General features: G+C 39.8%; 1 protein-coding gene across 5 annotated transcripts in view; it reads left to right on the top strand.

Annotated features, from left to right (window-relative positions):
- ADAMTS17 (ADAM metallopeptidase with thrombospondin type 1 motif 17) overlaps positions 1-15,630 on the top strand; it is a 406,696-nt gene that overhangs the window by 297,477 nt on the left and 93,589 nt on the right. For all 5 annotated transcript variants that reach the window (XM_086364865.1, XM_086364868.1, XM_086364864.1 and 2 more), the window contains one exon: positions 13,743-13,823. In XM_086364865.1, coding sequence (XP_086220991.1) covers positions 13,743-13,823 — 81 coding nt within the window. The remainder of the gene's footprint in view (positions 1-13,742; positions 13,824-15,630) is intronic.

Here is a 15,630-nt window from a genome sequence, read left to right as displayed (position 1 = left end):
GAACAATTACAATACTATCTTGTAATACAAACTATGTAAATGTGGTCTTTCTCTCTCAAAATATCTTACTGTACAAATTTAATGCCTTTTCCATCTTAATTAAGCACTTAGCATGCACTGTGGCCATAAACTTTTGCAGTTTGAGATGTGACAGCAAATTTCTTTTTACCTTGTGCACAGTTTTATAAATGGAAGATTCATTCTTACCATAGATCTTAGCAACCTAAGCATATGATTTTCCCCCCTCTCTTTGTTAAGTCTAGAACTTCTACCTTTTCACTTAAAAAGAACTTTACAGCTTCTCTTTGGCATGTGCAAATTTCCAGCATCACTACTCTGGTGCCTTGGGGCCATTATAAAGTAAAATAAAGATCACTTGACTGTTGTGAAACCGCAATAGTCAGTCTGATAAGAGATGGCTACTAAGTGACTAATAGGCAGGTTATGGTTAACAAAGGGATAATTCACGTTCTGGGCAGGATGGAATGGGACTGTGTGAGATTTCATCACGTTAGTCAAATGGCATGCAATTTTAAACTTATTGTTATTTCTGGAATTTTCCATTTAATATTTTTAGACTACAATTAACTGCAGGTAGCTAAAACTACAGAAAGTTACACTGCAGATAAGGAGGTTACTGTATGTAGAAGCAACTCATCTGTGGCATCCTTCTCAGAAGAGTCTGCAACAAATGGGAGAGACCAAGATAACTGAAATGTGAAAAACAAGATAAATAATAGAAGTTCCTGAGCTCTAATAACTAGTCTTAGAAATATTTGAGAAGTGATTTTACTCAAAAAACCAGTACAGAGTGCCATGAGAAGAAGCAATCAGAAAACAAAAAGGAGATCTCAATTATTAAAACTATGACTATCATATTAAAACCTTGGAATCTAAAGCACCATACATAAAGAAATGACAAATGACAGAAAAAAATATATGCAAGTCTAGTTAAGAGTTTCAGTCCAAAATGTATTAAATACACATTAATAGATATAAAATATATTTTCAAGGCTCTTGCTTATAGATAAAAACAACAAGCCAGTAGGAGAATGGACAACATTTGTGAATACGGTAGTTAACTGAAGAGAAAACACAAATGACCAATATGCTAAGATGCAGATCCACACTGACAATGAGGGAAATGCAAATTACATCTTGATATCATACTGTTTCACATCTTAACTAACTTCTATATTAGTTAAGGCATTATGGAGAGCAATTTGATGTACATTTAACATTTAAACTGCATGTATATTTTTTCAGTAGACAGATTTATTATTGACCTCTGTTGAATAGAATGCAGGAGTCAAGACATTCTAGGTTTGGTTATTTTTGGTTTTAGGCTAAACCTGTCAATATCTGATCACTTTTGATCTATAGAAAAAGTCAATATTTACACTTTCCCACAGTGGTAATGATGTTGTCATCTTCACTCTAATGCACAATTAGAAAACAAGCTTCTTTCTCTAAAGCTGACTTCTTGGAAACAGTCCTAGGACTTAGCACAAAGCAGTAAGTTTTACTTAAGAAATACTCAATTTGCATGTATGTTGAACAGAAACTCAATTTGCATGTGTGTTGAACAGTTTCGATGGTTCAATGAAGACCTACAAGACCTTCTAGAAATAACACCCAAAAAAGATGTCCTTTTCATTATAGGGGACTGGAATGCAAAAGTAGGAAGTCAAGAAATACCTGGAGTAACAGGCAGATTTGGCCTTGGAGTACAGAATGAAGCAGAGCAAAGGCTAATAGAGTTTTGCCAAGAGAACACACTGGTCATAGCAAACACCCTCTTCCAACAACACAAGAGAAGACTCTACACATGGACATCACCAGATGGTCAACACCAAAATCAGATTGATTATATTCTTTGCAGCCAAAGATGGAGAAGCTCTATACAGTCAGCAAAAACAAGACCGGGAGCTGACTGTGGCTCAGATCATAAACTCCTTATTGCCAAATTCAGACTGAAATTGAAGAAAGTAGGGAAAACCACTAGACCATTCAGGTATGACCTAAATCAAATCCCTTATGATTATACAGTGGAAGTGACAAATAGATTCAAGGGATTAGATCTGAGAGACAGAGTGCCTGATGAACTCTGGACGGAGGTTTGTGACATTGTGCAGGAGGCCGTGGTGAAGACCATCCCCAAGAAAAAGAAATGCAAAAAGGCAAAATGGTTGTCTGAGGAGGACTTACAGATAGCTGAGAAAAGGAGAGAAGTGAAAGGCAAAGGAGAAAAGGAAAGATATTCCCATTTGAATGCAGAGTTCCAAAGAACAGCAAGGAGAGAGAAGAAAGCCTTCCTCAGTGATCAATGCAAAGAAGTAGAGGAAAACAATAGAATGGGAAAGACTAGAGATCTCTTCAAAAAATTAGAGATACCAAGGGAAATTTTCATGCAAAGATGGGCACAATAAAGGACAGAAATGGTATGGATCTAACAGAAACAGAAGATATTAAGAAGAGGTGGCAAGAATACACAGAAGAACTATACAAAAGAGATCTTCATGACCCAGATAATCACAATGGTGTGATCACTCACCTAGAGCCAGACATCCTAGAATGTGAAGTCAAGTGAGCCTTGGGAAGCATCACTACGAACAAAGCTAGTGGAGGTGATGGAATTCCAGTTGAACTATTTCATATCCTAAAAGATGATGTTCTGGAAGTGCTGTACTCAATATGCCAGAAAATTTGGAAAATGCAGCAGTGGCCACAGGACTGGAAAAAGTCAGTTTTCATTCCAGTCCTAAAGAAGGGCAATGCCAAAGAATGCTCAAACTACCACACAATTGCACTCATCTCACATGCTAGTAAAGTCATGCTCAAAATTCTCCAAGCCAGGCTTCAATAGTACGTGAACCATGAACTTTCAGATGTTCAAGCTGGATTTAGAAAAGGCAGAGGAACCAGAGATCAAATTGCCAACATCTGTTGGATCACAGATAAAGCAAGAGAGTGCCAAAAAAACATCTACTTCTGCTTTATTGACTATGCCAAAGCCTTTGACTGTGTGGATCACAACAAACTGGGAACTTCTTAAAGAGATGGGAAAACCAGACCACCTTACCTGCCTCCTGAGAAATCTGTATGCAGATCAGGAAGCAACGGTCAGAACTGGACATGGAACAACAGACTGGTTCCAAATTGGGAAAGGAATACTTCAAGGCTGTATATTGTCACCCTGCTTATTTAACTTATATGAAGAGTACATCATAAGAAATGCTGAACTGGGATGAAGCACAAGCTGGAATCAAGATTTCTGGGAGAAATATCAATAACCTCAGATATGCAGATAACACCACCCTTATGGCAGAAAATGAAGAAGAACTAAAGACCTCTTGATGAAAGAGGAGAGTGAAAAACTTGGCTTAAAACTCAACATTCAGAAAACTAAGATCATGACATCTGGTCCCATCACTTCATGGCAAATAGATGGGGACAAAGTGGAAACAGTGAGAGACTTTATTTGGGGAGGCTCCAAAATCACTGCAGACAGTGACTGCAGCCATGAAATCAAAAGATGCTTGCTCCTTCAAAGAAAAGTTATGACCAACCTAGACAGCTTATTAAAAAGCAGAGACATTACTTTGCCAACAAACATCCATCTAGTCAAAGCTATGGTTTTTCCAGTAGTCATATATGGATGTGAGAGTTGGACCATAAAGAAAGCTGAGTGCTGAAGAATTGATGCTTTTGAACTGTGGTGTTGGAGAAGACTGTGGTGTTGAGAGTCCCTTGGACTGCAAGGAGATCCAACCAGTCCATCCTAAAGGAAATCAGTCCTGAATATTCATTGGAAGGACTAATGCTGAAGCTGAAACTCCAATACTTTAGCCACCTGATGCAAAGAACTGACTCATTTGAAAAGACCCTGATGCTGGGAAAGATGGAAGGAAGGAGAAGGGGACGACAGAGGATGAGATGGTTGGATGGCATCACTGACTCACTAGACATGAATTTGAGTAAACTCCAGGAGTTGGTGATGGACAGGGAGGCCTGGCATGCTGCGGTCCATGGGGTCGCAAAGAGTCGGACACAACTGAGCGACTGAGCTGAACTGAACTGCAGGTATGTTTGACCCAGCAATTCTCACAGCTGATGTGAGTGATATTGTATATATGCATAGATAGACGTGCAAAGCTGTTCAATGCAATTTATGATTTTTTAGCGCTTTTGCAGAGGCTTAATTCACATACCATAAAATTCATCCATTTAAGGTGTACAATTCAAAGGGCTTTGGTAAATGTACAGCTTTCTTCAGCCATGACCACAGTCATCCCAGGAAGAAACCCCACACCTGTTAGCAGTCATTCCCCATCTCCCTCCTCCTACCCCAGTCCTAGGTAGCTACTTTCTGTGTCTATTTGTCTGTTCTGGACATTTCCTGTAAATGGCATCATACAATATGTGATCTTTGTGATTGGCCTTGGTAATTTAGTATAGCATTTTCAAGTTTCTTCCATATTGTATCATCCATCAGTGTTTCATATTTTTTTTTGCTAAATCATACCCATTGTAAAAATGGATTTCATATTTTTAAAATGTGAATGTAAAAATACATTCATTACTTGGTGGACATTTGAGTTTTTTCTGCTTTTTTGGTTATAATGAATAATGCTGATATAAACATTTGTGTATAAGTTTTTGTATGGACATATTTTTCATTCTTCTTAGGTATATAATATATAGGAGTAGGATTGGTAGGTTGTATGGTAATTCTATTTTTCCTGTTTTGAGGAACTATCAAACTCTTCTCCAATATTCCTGTACCATTTTACATTCCTACTAGCAGTAAGTGAGGGGTTCAAATTCTCCACATTCTCTCCAGCACTGGTTATTGTTCATCATTTTTATTATAGGTATCCTAGTAAGTATGAAGTGGTATCACATTGTTGTTTTGATTTGTATTTCTTTAATTACTAATGAAGCTGAGACTCTTTTCATGTGCCTTTTGGCCTTTCATGCATCGTCTTTGGAGAAATGTCTATTAAAATCCTTTGCCCATTTTTAAATTGGATTGTTTGCCACTTTATTATTGAGTTGTAAGGTTTCTTTATATACTCTGGACATAGTTCTTTTATCAAAATGATTTGCAAATATTTTCTCCCAGTGTATGAGTTTGCCTTTTCACTTTCTTGATGGTATCCTTTGAAGCACAAAGTTTAAAATTTTAATATGATCCATTTCCTTTTTTTCCTTCTGTTGCTTGTGCGTTTGTTGCCAAAACTCAGCCTCTGTTCACTGGTGCTGAATAGAAATGCAGACCCAGAGTTTTGGATGAAGTAGAAAAGAGTGGATTTTATTGCTTTGCCAGGCAAAGGGGGCCACAGTGGGCTGCTGCCCTCAAGATTGTATGACCCACCCTGGAGGGGATGGTGAGAAGTTTTTCAGTGTTCAAGGAAAAGGGCATGATCAGCTTGTGGACAATTCTTGGGTTGGTTGGCATCAGGGTGAAGTTTCAAGCATCATCAATTTTCTGGTTTCAACCAGTCTAGAGTCTGTGTTCTTGTTGATAAGCAGTTTTCATCTGGAGGGGTGTGTTTCCCATACAACTTAGGAATGTGTGTCAAGCCTTTATCTATGTCATTCAGGGAAGTGGGAGTTCGGTGATTCTGCTATGTGGCAGAATTATAGTCTGAATCGTTACCAGTTCCCTAGCCCAACAGCCACTCTTCATTTTTGCATCTTCACATTTCCCAGTCATTAATTCTTGAGTCAGCAGTGTACTTCAAAAGACAAGAATACAGGGACTTGTACAGTTTCACTTTTGCTATCTAAAAAACTATTGCCTAATCCAAGGATACAAAGATTTCTTTCAATGTTTTCTTCTAGGAATTTTATAGTTTTAGCTCTAAGATTTAGGTCTATGACCAATTTTAGTTAGGTTTTCATGTACAGTTTGAGGTAAAAGTCCCTCTTCATTCCTTTGTATGTAAATATACAGTCATACCAACGCTGTTGAAAATAATGTTCTTTCTCCATTGAATATCTTGGCATTTTTGTTTTAAGAAATCAATAAGGGACTTATTTCTAGAGTCTCAATTGTATTTCATTAATAGAAGTATCTGTCCTTAGGCTAGTACCACGTCGTCCTGATTACAGGAGCTGACTAGGACTTTGAAAGCAAGAATTGTCAGTCCTCCAACTTTATTCTTTTTAAATATTGTTTTGGCTATTCTGGATCCCTTGCATTTGCATATGAATTTGAGAATCACCTTGTCATTTTGGGGGGAAAAAAAAGCTGGAATTTTAGTAAGGATTTTGTTTAATCTGTAAATCAATTTTTAGGTATTCCCACCTTAACAATGTTAAGTCTTCTGATCCCTGAACATGTAGTGTCATTCCATTTATTTATATTTTCTTTAATATCTTTCAACTAGGTTTCTGTAGTCTTTGGTGTAGATATCTTATACATCTTTTATTAAATTTATTCCTGTTTGTTTTTAATATTAAGTCAAGTGTTTTTCTTAATTTCATTTGGAAATGTTTAACCCTAATGAATACAAATGCAGTCAATTTTTGTATATTGATCTCATATCTTGCAATCTTGCTGAACCTGTTCTATCATATCTTAATGGCTTCCCTAGTATTTTTCTATATATAAAGTCTTGACATCTGCAAATAGAGATAATTTTACTTCTTCCTTTCCAATTTGAATGCCTTTTGAAAATCTTTTTCTTGCCTAATTGACAGAGAGAGAACTTTTAGTACAGTGTTGAACAGAACTGGCAACAGCATTTCCTGAACATCCTTTTCCTCTTCCTGATCTTAAAAGTAAACCATTAAATATTTTACCATTAAGTTTGATGTTAGCTGTGGGGTTTTATAAATGCTCTTTATCAGGCTGAGGAAGTTTCCTTTTATTCCTAGTTTGTTAAGTATTTTCATCATGGAATAGTATTAACTTTGCCAAATGCTTTCTCTGTGTCCATTGAAATGAAAAAGTGTTTTGTCCCTTTTCAGATAAATTACATTGGTAGATTTTTATATGTTGAACCAACCTTGAATTCCTAGGATAAATTATCTTTGACCATGGCATATAATCTCTTTTTACATTGTTGAAATAGGTTGCTAGTATTTCACTGAGGGGTCTTGTGTGCATATTCATATCAGATCAGATCAGATCAGATCAGTCGCTCAGTCGTGTCCGATTCTTTGCAACCCCATGAATCGCAGCACGCCAGGCCTCCCTGTCCATCACCAGCTCCCGGAGTTCACTCAGACTCACATCCATCGAGTCAGTGATGCCATCAGCCATCTCATCCTCTGTCGTCCCCTTCTCCTCCTGCCCCCAATCCCTCCCAGCATCAGAGTCTTTTCCAATTAGTCAACTCTTGGTATAAGGTGGCCAAAGTACTGGAGTTTCAGCTTTAGCATCATACCTTCCAAAGAACACCCAGGGCTGATCTCCTTCAGAATGGACTGGTTGGATCTCTTTGCAGTCCAAGGGACTCTCAAGAGTCTTCTCCAACACCACAGTTCAAAACCATCAATTCTTTGGCACTCAGCCTTCTTCACAGTCCAACTCTCACATCCATACATGACCACTGGAAAAACCATAGCCTTGACTAGATGGACCTTTGTTGGCAAAGTAATGTCTCTGCTTTTGAATATGCTATCTAGGTTGGTCATAACTTTCCTTCCAAGGAGTAAGCGTCTTTTAATTTCATGGCTGCAGTCACCATCTGCAGTGATTTTGGAGCCCAGAAAAATAAAGTCTGACACTGTTTCCACTGTTTCCCCATCTATTTCCCATGAAGTGATGGGACCGGATGCCATGATCTTCGTTTTCTGAATGATGAGCTTTAAGCCAACTTTTTCACTCTCCACTTTCACTTTCATCACAGGCTTTTTATTTCTTCTTCACTTTCTGCCATAAGGGTGGTGTCATCTGCATATCTGAGGTTATTGATATTTCTCCTGGCAATCTTGATTCCAGCTTGTGTTTCTTCCAGCCCAGCATTTTTCATGATGTACTCTGCATATAAGTTAAATAAACAGGGTTTTATTAATAAACAAGTTAAATAAATAATATAAGTTAAATATACAGCCTTGATGAACTCCTTTTCCTATTTGGAACCAGTCTGTTGTTCCATGTCCAGTTCTAACTGTTGCTTCCTGACCTGCATGCAAATTTCTCAAGAGGCAGATCAGGTGGTCTGGTATTCCCATCTCTTTCAGAATTTTCCACAGTTTACTGTGATCCACACAGTCAAAGGTTTTGGCATAGTCAATAAAGCAGAAATAGATGTTTTTCTGGAACTCTCTTGCTTTTTCCATGATCCAGCAGATGTTGGCAATTTGATCTCTGGTTCCTCTGCCTTTTCTAAAACCAGCTTGAACATCAGGAAGTTCACGGTTCACATATTGAGGAAGCCTGGCTTGGAGAATTTTGAACATTACTTTACTAGCGTGTGAGATGAGTGCAATTGTGTGGTAGTTTGACCATTCTTTGGCATTGCCTTTCTTTGGGATTGGAATGAAACCTGACCTTTTCCAGTCCTGTGGCCACTGCTGAGTTTTCCAAATTTGTCGGCATATTGAGTGCAGCACTTTCACAACATCATCTTTCAGGATTTGAAATAGCTCAACTGAAATTCCATCACCTCCACTAGCTTTGCTTGTAGTGATGCTTTCTAAGGCCCACTTGACTTCACATTCCAGGATGTCTGACTCTAGGTGAATGATCACACCATCATGATTATCTGGGTCGTGAAGATCTTTTTTGTGCAGTTCTTCTGTGTATTCTTGCCATCTCTTCTTAATATCTTCTGCTTCTGTTAGGTCCATACCATTTCTGTCCTTTATCAAGCCCATCTTTGCATGAAATGTTCCTTTGGTATCTCTGATTTTCTTGAAGAGATCCCTAGTCTTTCCCATTCTGTTGTTTTCCTCTATTTCTTTGCACTGATCGCTGAAGAAGGCTTTCTTATCTCTTCTTGCTATTCTTTGGAACTCTGCATTCAGATGTTTATATCTTTCCTTTTCTCCTCTGCTTTTCACTTCTTTTCACAGCTATTTGTAAGGCCTCCCCAGACAGCCATTTTGCTTTTTTGCATTTCTTTTCCATGGGGATGGTCTTGATCCCTGTGTCCTGTACAATGTCACGAACCTCATTCCATAGTTCATCAGGCACTCTATCTATCAGATCTAGGCCCTTAAATCTATTTCTCACTTCCACTGTATAATCATAAGGGATTTGATTTAGGTCATACCTGAATGGTCTAGTGGTTTTCCCTACTTTCTTCAATTTAAGTCTGAATTTGGCAATAAGGAGTTCATGGTCTGAGCCACAGTCAGCTCCTGGTCTTGTTTTTGCTGACTGTATAGAGCTTCTCCATCTTTGGCTGCAAAGAATATAATCAATCTGATTTCGGTGTTGACCATCTGGTGATGCCCATGTATATATGATATAGCATATTTTCTAAAAGTGACAATTTTGAAATAACCTTAATGTCCTAAATGACAATTTTTAAATAACCTAAATCAGTAGGGGAGTAGTTGCATAAGCTACATTGCAATGTAAATGAAAAATAAGGAGAGCTATATATACATGGATAGAAGACATAGCCTGCTTTTCTTAAAAAAAATGTGGTATAATACAATACTCACATGCTTTTCCTAACACTTAAATAAAATATAGGCAAAACATATACTGTGTGATATTTTCATATTTGTATTTGTGTAGACATTGGTATAAGCAGTAAAATATCTGAATGAATATACATCAATCAGACTGATAGTGGCAGTTCCCACAGGGGATCGGAGTGGGATTTGCCTGTATTAAAATTTTTATAATGGGGAAATATACATGTATATTTCTGTAAATTTAAAATACATAAATGTTTACAAACCTAAAAATTAACTCACTGATACATATAAACCCATGTCTTAACAAATTTTACTGTGATCCAACCAGTCCATTCTAAAGGAGATCAGCCCTAGGTGTTCTTTGGAAGGAATGATGCTAAAGCTGAAAACTCCAGTACTTTGGCCACCTCATGTGAAGAGTTGACTCATTGGAAAAGACTCTGATGCTGGGGGGGATTGGGGACAGGAGGAAAAGGGGACGACAGAGGATGAGATGGCTGGATAGCATCACCGACTCGATGGATGTGAGTCTGAGTGAACTACAGGAGGTGGTGATGGACAAGGAGGCCTGGTGTGCTGATTCATGGGGTCGCAAAGAGTCGGACACGACTGAGCGACCGAACTGAACTGAACTGAAGGGAAACTTCTGTTAGCCCATAACACAGTCCTGTTATTACCACACAAACATAGAAGCAGTTGGTACAATTAAAACTGTGTCAGCTAAAAACTGGTAATAAATTTAGAAGGAGAATTAGTATAGGATCAACACAGATATACTGCAATAGGAAAAGGAGGAAAGGGACAAGAACAAATGACCAGTGTAAAGAAAAAAAAAACTCACCAGCAAAATATTACCAAGGAGAAGCTGAAAATTATTATCCAATATTATTGCTGTAAATTCCAAAAACTGATTAAGTAATAGCCTCAATGAAAGAACTCATTGGTAAGACATGAGAGCTCAAGGAACAGCCAGTGAAGCAACAGAGGGAAATGAAATGAGACTCAGCTGAGGAAAAGGGCAGAGGAAGAAAATGAGTCCATTACAGAAAGCACGTCTGCATGGATTCAAAGGAAAGGGACACCGCTGAGAACACAGTGAGAAGCATGGAGGACAGGACTGAGAAAAACGAGCAAAGCAGAGTGGAAATAAAGAATCAGAGGGGTAAGAAACTGAATGAGCGTTATGGAAGAAAAAGCGGGTCAAACATAAATAATTTGGTATCCCTGAGGAAAGGACACTAACAGATTGATAATATATATATATTTTCAGTGGCAGAAGGAAATGTATTTCCTTCAGAGATCTTCACAACCCAGGAATTGAACCTGCATCTCCTGAATTTCAGGCAGACTCTTTACCACTGAGCCATCTGGGACATCCCGTGGACAAAGGAGCCAGGCGGGCTGTAGTCCACAGTATCACAAAAGAGTTGGACACGACTTAGCAACTTAACAACAACATATATATACATGTGTATATATATATTATGTATGTATGTATACATATATGTATGTATATATATGTATGTATATATAGTATATTTTACTATATTACAATTCAGAAGCTATAATTTTCTTTGAGTCCATCTCAAAGAGAACTAACTTGAGGCAAGCAAGAATCTGCTGGAAAAACTGGAAAAAGGACACATAGTGAACATTAAATTAATTTTTAGGACTAAAATAACTGCAGGAATTATCTTAGAGTGCAAAAGATAAATGTAAATTAACAGTGTAGAAATGATTCAGTAAATATTGAAGGGCAGTGTAAGAGAATGAAGGGCAATGTATTATGTTGATTTCCTCATCTTTTAATATCCAGAGATTAAAATAGTTTATAGCTGATAAGTCATGTATTAGAAGTGTAAATATAATTAAAGGTTTACAGGAAAACATCAAAATAAAAAAGAGAGAACAGTGAACTAAAATGGATGGATGAGGGAAAAACAGAGCTAAGATACTGACCCACACACCATGTTAGCCATGAGAAGCATGACTGCCATTAAACTGCTCTGAGATTTTTGTGTTGTCTGGGAGAAAAGAAGTATGATGATCTCAGTAGATGCAAAAAAACACTTGATTAACTTCAGTACCTCTTTATAACACAACTCTTAACAAACTAGGGAAAAAGAGGATTTCCCTAACCTGATAAATGATGCCTATCATATTCTCACTGCTGACATCATTTTCAGTGGGAAAATTCCCTTCCTCCAACTTCATGAATAAGACAAGGATGTCACTATCTCATGTGGCCCACAATGTGGTTTTGTAAGTTCCAGCCAGAATGGCGAAAGGAGAAGAAATCCAAGGCATAAAGATCAGAAAGGAAGAAACAAAACTGTCATTTGGGCACATTTCAGTTAGCAACATAGAAACCCAGCTAAAATACACAAATTATTATAAATGATAAAAGTGTTAGAAAGACAGTCAACTATAGGATATATTGAGTTGGCCAAAAAGTTCATTTGCATTTTTACGGGAGTCTTTGACCGATCCAATATCTTATAGTATCAATATACTTTCTACCATATCCTTTTATAACTTTAAAATTTTGCACCTTGGGTACACATTGCCAGACAAAACTCTTAATTATTTTAAAGTTGACCCTGATCTTTTAAAACTATATACGGTATTCTGTTGGCATAAAATGATGTGCATATGTTTATACGCATTAAAAGTTGCTGAAAAGGCTGGTCATCAAAAATAAGGATAATTTTCAATGTTTGTTTTTAGTTTTTCCCCTTTTGTTGGTTTGAATTATCATGTACTATATTTATAATGAAAATTGAGCCATGTTTACTATGAGAAAATGAGGAAATAAACTGCTCAAAATAGATTTCCATAATCTCTGCATACTTGGGCCAGAAATTTCTCATTTTTAAAACTCCCCTGCTGATTCTGATGATCACATTTGGGAACTACAGGGGTAGGATTTATCGTCTAATTTGGGATCATCAGCTAAATTGCTGAAGCAAATGTGTATTACCTTTGTCTAAAACCCAAATGTAAACCAAAACCAAGTGATTACCAGCCTACATTTCAGAATCTCGCTATTATGTTGGGCTCATTAATTGACGCAGTTGCCCTGTTAACCAGGCTTTTGCCAGCCCCTGACTTCCTCCCTGGCAGCCTCAGTCATTTCCTTCCAGAACTTCACTAACCACCTGCCGTATTGGGCATGTGTGGGGTCAGAGCATGGGCGGAAGGCCCTGGCCTCTGAGGGACCCCATTATACTTGGAAATACTCAGGGAAATGGACAGAAGTATTCACTGCAGTGGTTGCAGAAAAGTCCAAAGGGCAATGAAAGCAGGAAATGATACCTGGTGACAAGGCAGTGGTTTTGTCATAGGGCAAGTAGCCCAGTTTCTGCCGTCATCCCATAGAACCAGGGACAAAGTTCAGCAAAGATGGAAGGAACCTAGTAGATGGTGTGGCCGGGGGCATTTAGCACCCGTGCTCCAGGGCAGTGCTCTTCACACACAACTCCAGGCTCGTAGTTTACTGGGGCTGCTGCAGCCAAGTACCACAGGGAGGCATAAACAGGAGACACACACGGTCTCAGTTTGGGGGGTGGTAGTCTGAGATCAGTTGTTGGCAGTGTTGGTTTCTCATGCAGGTGAGAAAGAATCTGTCCCATGCCTCTCTCCTGCTTCTGGTGTTTTGCTGGCAGTCTTCAGCTTGTAAGAGGCATCATCTTGATCTCCACTTCGTGATTATACAGAGTTCTCCCTGTGTACATGTCTGTGTCCAGTCTTCCTCTTGTTATAATTGCACCAGTCATATAGGACTGGGGACCCACCTGCTCCAATATGACCTTGTCTTAACTAATGTCGTCTGCAACAGCCCAGTTTCCAATAAGGTCACATTCTGAGGTCCTGGGGCTTAGGACTCCATCATATGGATTTGGGGGTGGGAGGCACCTAGTTCAACTCGTAACACATGCAAATGGTGCTCTCTGGAATTTGGGCAGCCAGGATATTCTGGCTATAGAAGAACACTTCTTATTAGTTGACCAGCTTGATTTCTCAGAGCTCTGAAGTCACCGTGGGGATGGAGCAGCGGGTTTTGGTGGGGGTTGCTGTGAGCCTCTACTGGCGGGTGGAGGTATGTTGGCTCACCTGTGTGTTATCTGTCAATACAGGTTATATTGAAGCTGCCATCATTCCAGCTGGAGCTCGAAGGATTCGTGTGGTGGAGGATAAACCTGCCCACAGTTTTCTGGGTAAAACAAAAATGTTTGACTCATAGTTTATGTTCTGAACACTGATTTGGACGATAAAGCTGCTAATTTGGGTCAGCGAAATGCTGACACGGTGCTCTCAGGCCACTGATTCTAACTCATATTTTAGGCATGGTGAGCAATCAGCAGGTACCAAGCAGTACTGTCGTGTTTGGCTAAAGTGCAGCCAACCCCAAGGTGGATGAGGGGAGGGGCTGAATAGGAACCACCAGCTTTGGACAGGAAGGCAGGTGATAGAAGAGTGAATGAAGGAAGTTGTAAGGAATTGGGGTAGCCTAAGTCCCCCAAAGTAACTCCAGGAGCGCTCAGGCAGCCAGAGCCTGAGCAGCAAGGGTGCAGCACCCAACTTGTGGGAGCTCCTGTAGGCTGTGGATGGCTCTCGGTGTGACTCGTTATCTGGAAAAAGAATAACTGCTCTCAATCTAATGGAAACCCAAAAGAACACTGGTTTCACGAAGTACTGTGTGCCCCAAATTCCCAGTGCCAACTGCATGGATGGTTGCTCATCTTTCTGTAGAAGGATTAAGTTGCATTCCGCACTGGTCTTCATTGCCTTCGACAGAGCTGACAAAACTGTGCTTAAAGCCCAAGCATTGTTCCGTTTAGCCCCTTCTTCACCAAAGATCCTCTGAGTGTGTCCTAAACTCAATTCTCAGGCTCTCCATGAGTCCCCGAAAGGTCCACCTTGTGCTCAGGTTCCAGGGTAGTACTAGTGCTGAGCGGACACACAGCTGTTCTGAATGCTGCCTCGCACAGGGCCTGCCTCTGGCCTGAGCTCACTGGGATGGGACGTGCTGTGCCCCTGTCCCCCCAGCCCTGCTCCCGTGTTCCTGTCTTGGGCTGGATTTCGCATGGAGGTGGCTAACCTCCTACCCAGGCACCCCTCTCAAGCGTCCTCATGTTGTATCTCCCCATCTGTGTGGCAAGGTGCTGTTTGAGATGTTTTTTATGTAAGACATGATCTTTTTCTGGCTTCAAACTTAAGAATTAAGCTATTTTGGCTAAAATGAGGTTTACTCATGAAACGCTTTTATTTCAACCTTTATCACTGATTTTTAAAAACATGGCTTTGTCCACATTCTTTGCTTTGTAGATATAAAAGTATCTAAGTCTTTCTTTGAAATGGTCTCCACTTGAAAAACCCAAAGTCTGATGAGATGGATGCAGACCAAACCTCTAGTAGGCAGGTGTGCAGTGAAGACCACCATCCTATAGAGGAGTTGCAAACCACTTACAGATACCAAGATAGCCCTCTCACACCTGACTTGGGAGCGGGCACAGGAGCTCCTGTTTCTAAGTGCCTACACCAGGCTCGTGGGCAAGCAGCCCCCAGGGGTCCCTACTGGGTCCCAGACAGCCCTGCCCCCTCCCAACTCTCTCACCTGCCGCCCATCCATCCGCGTCCTGGAAGCCATAATGGACATTGCTCTTCCTGCTGCCAGCCTGGGACATGCTGTTCCTCAGGTTGGCATCCACATTGGTCTCCATCAGCCCTGTGGTTTTTCCCACGCTGGCTCGGTCCAGCCTGGCACTCTTCTCTGCAGCCATCCCAGCTGTTGCTTTACAAATAGAGCGATGCTCATAAATGCTTTCCAAAACAGGGCCTACCCTGCTCTCCGCAACTTTTTCAAAGTGACAGCCTTTTTACTAGATTCTCGAAGAACACCAGCCCCTTCTTTCTGCCCATCTAAGGAAATTTTGTCAACTTTATCAGCGTTTGTTTTGGGGTCCCATCACCCAGTATCATGGCAAAAGTTAGCGTTTCCAACTGGTCCATTGGCCCTCCCCT

Source organism: Bos grunniens, chromosome 21 (assembly GCF_055505025.1).
Source record: "Bos grunniens cultivar Pamir isolate PY7600 chromosome 21, Bosgru_T2T1.0, whole genome shotgun sequence".
Taxonomy (NCBI): Eukaryota; Metazoa; Chordata; class Mammalia; order Artiodactyla; family Bovidae; genus Bos; species Bos grunniens.
This window is presented reverse-complemented; position numbering and strand designations above follow the sequence as displayed.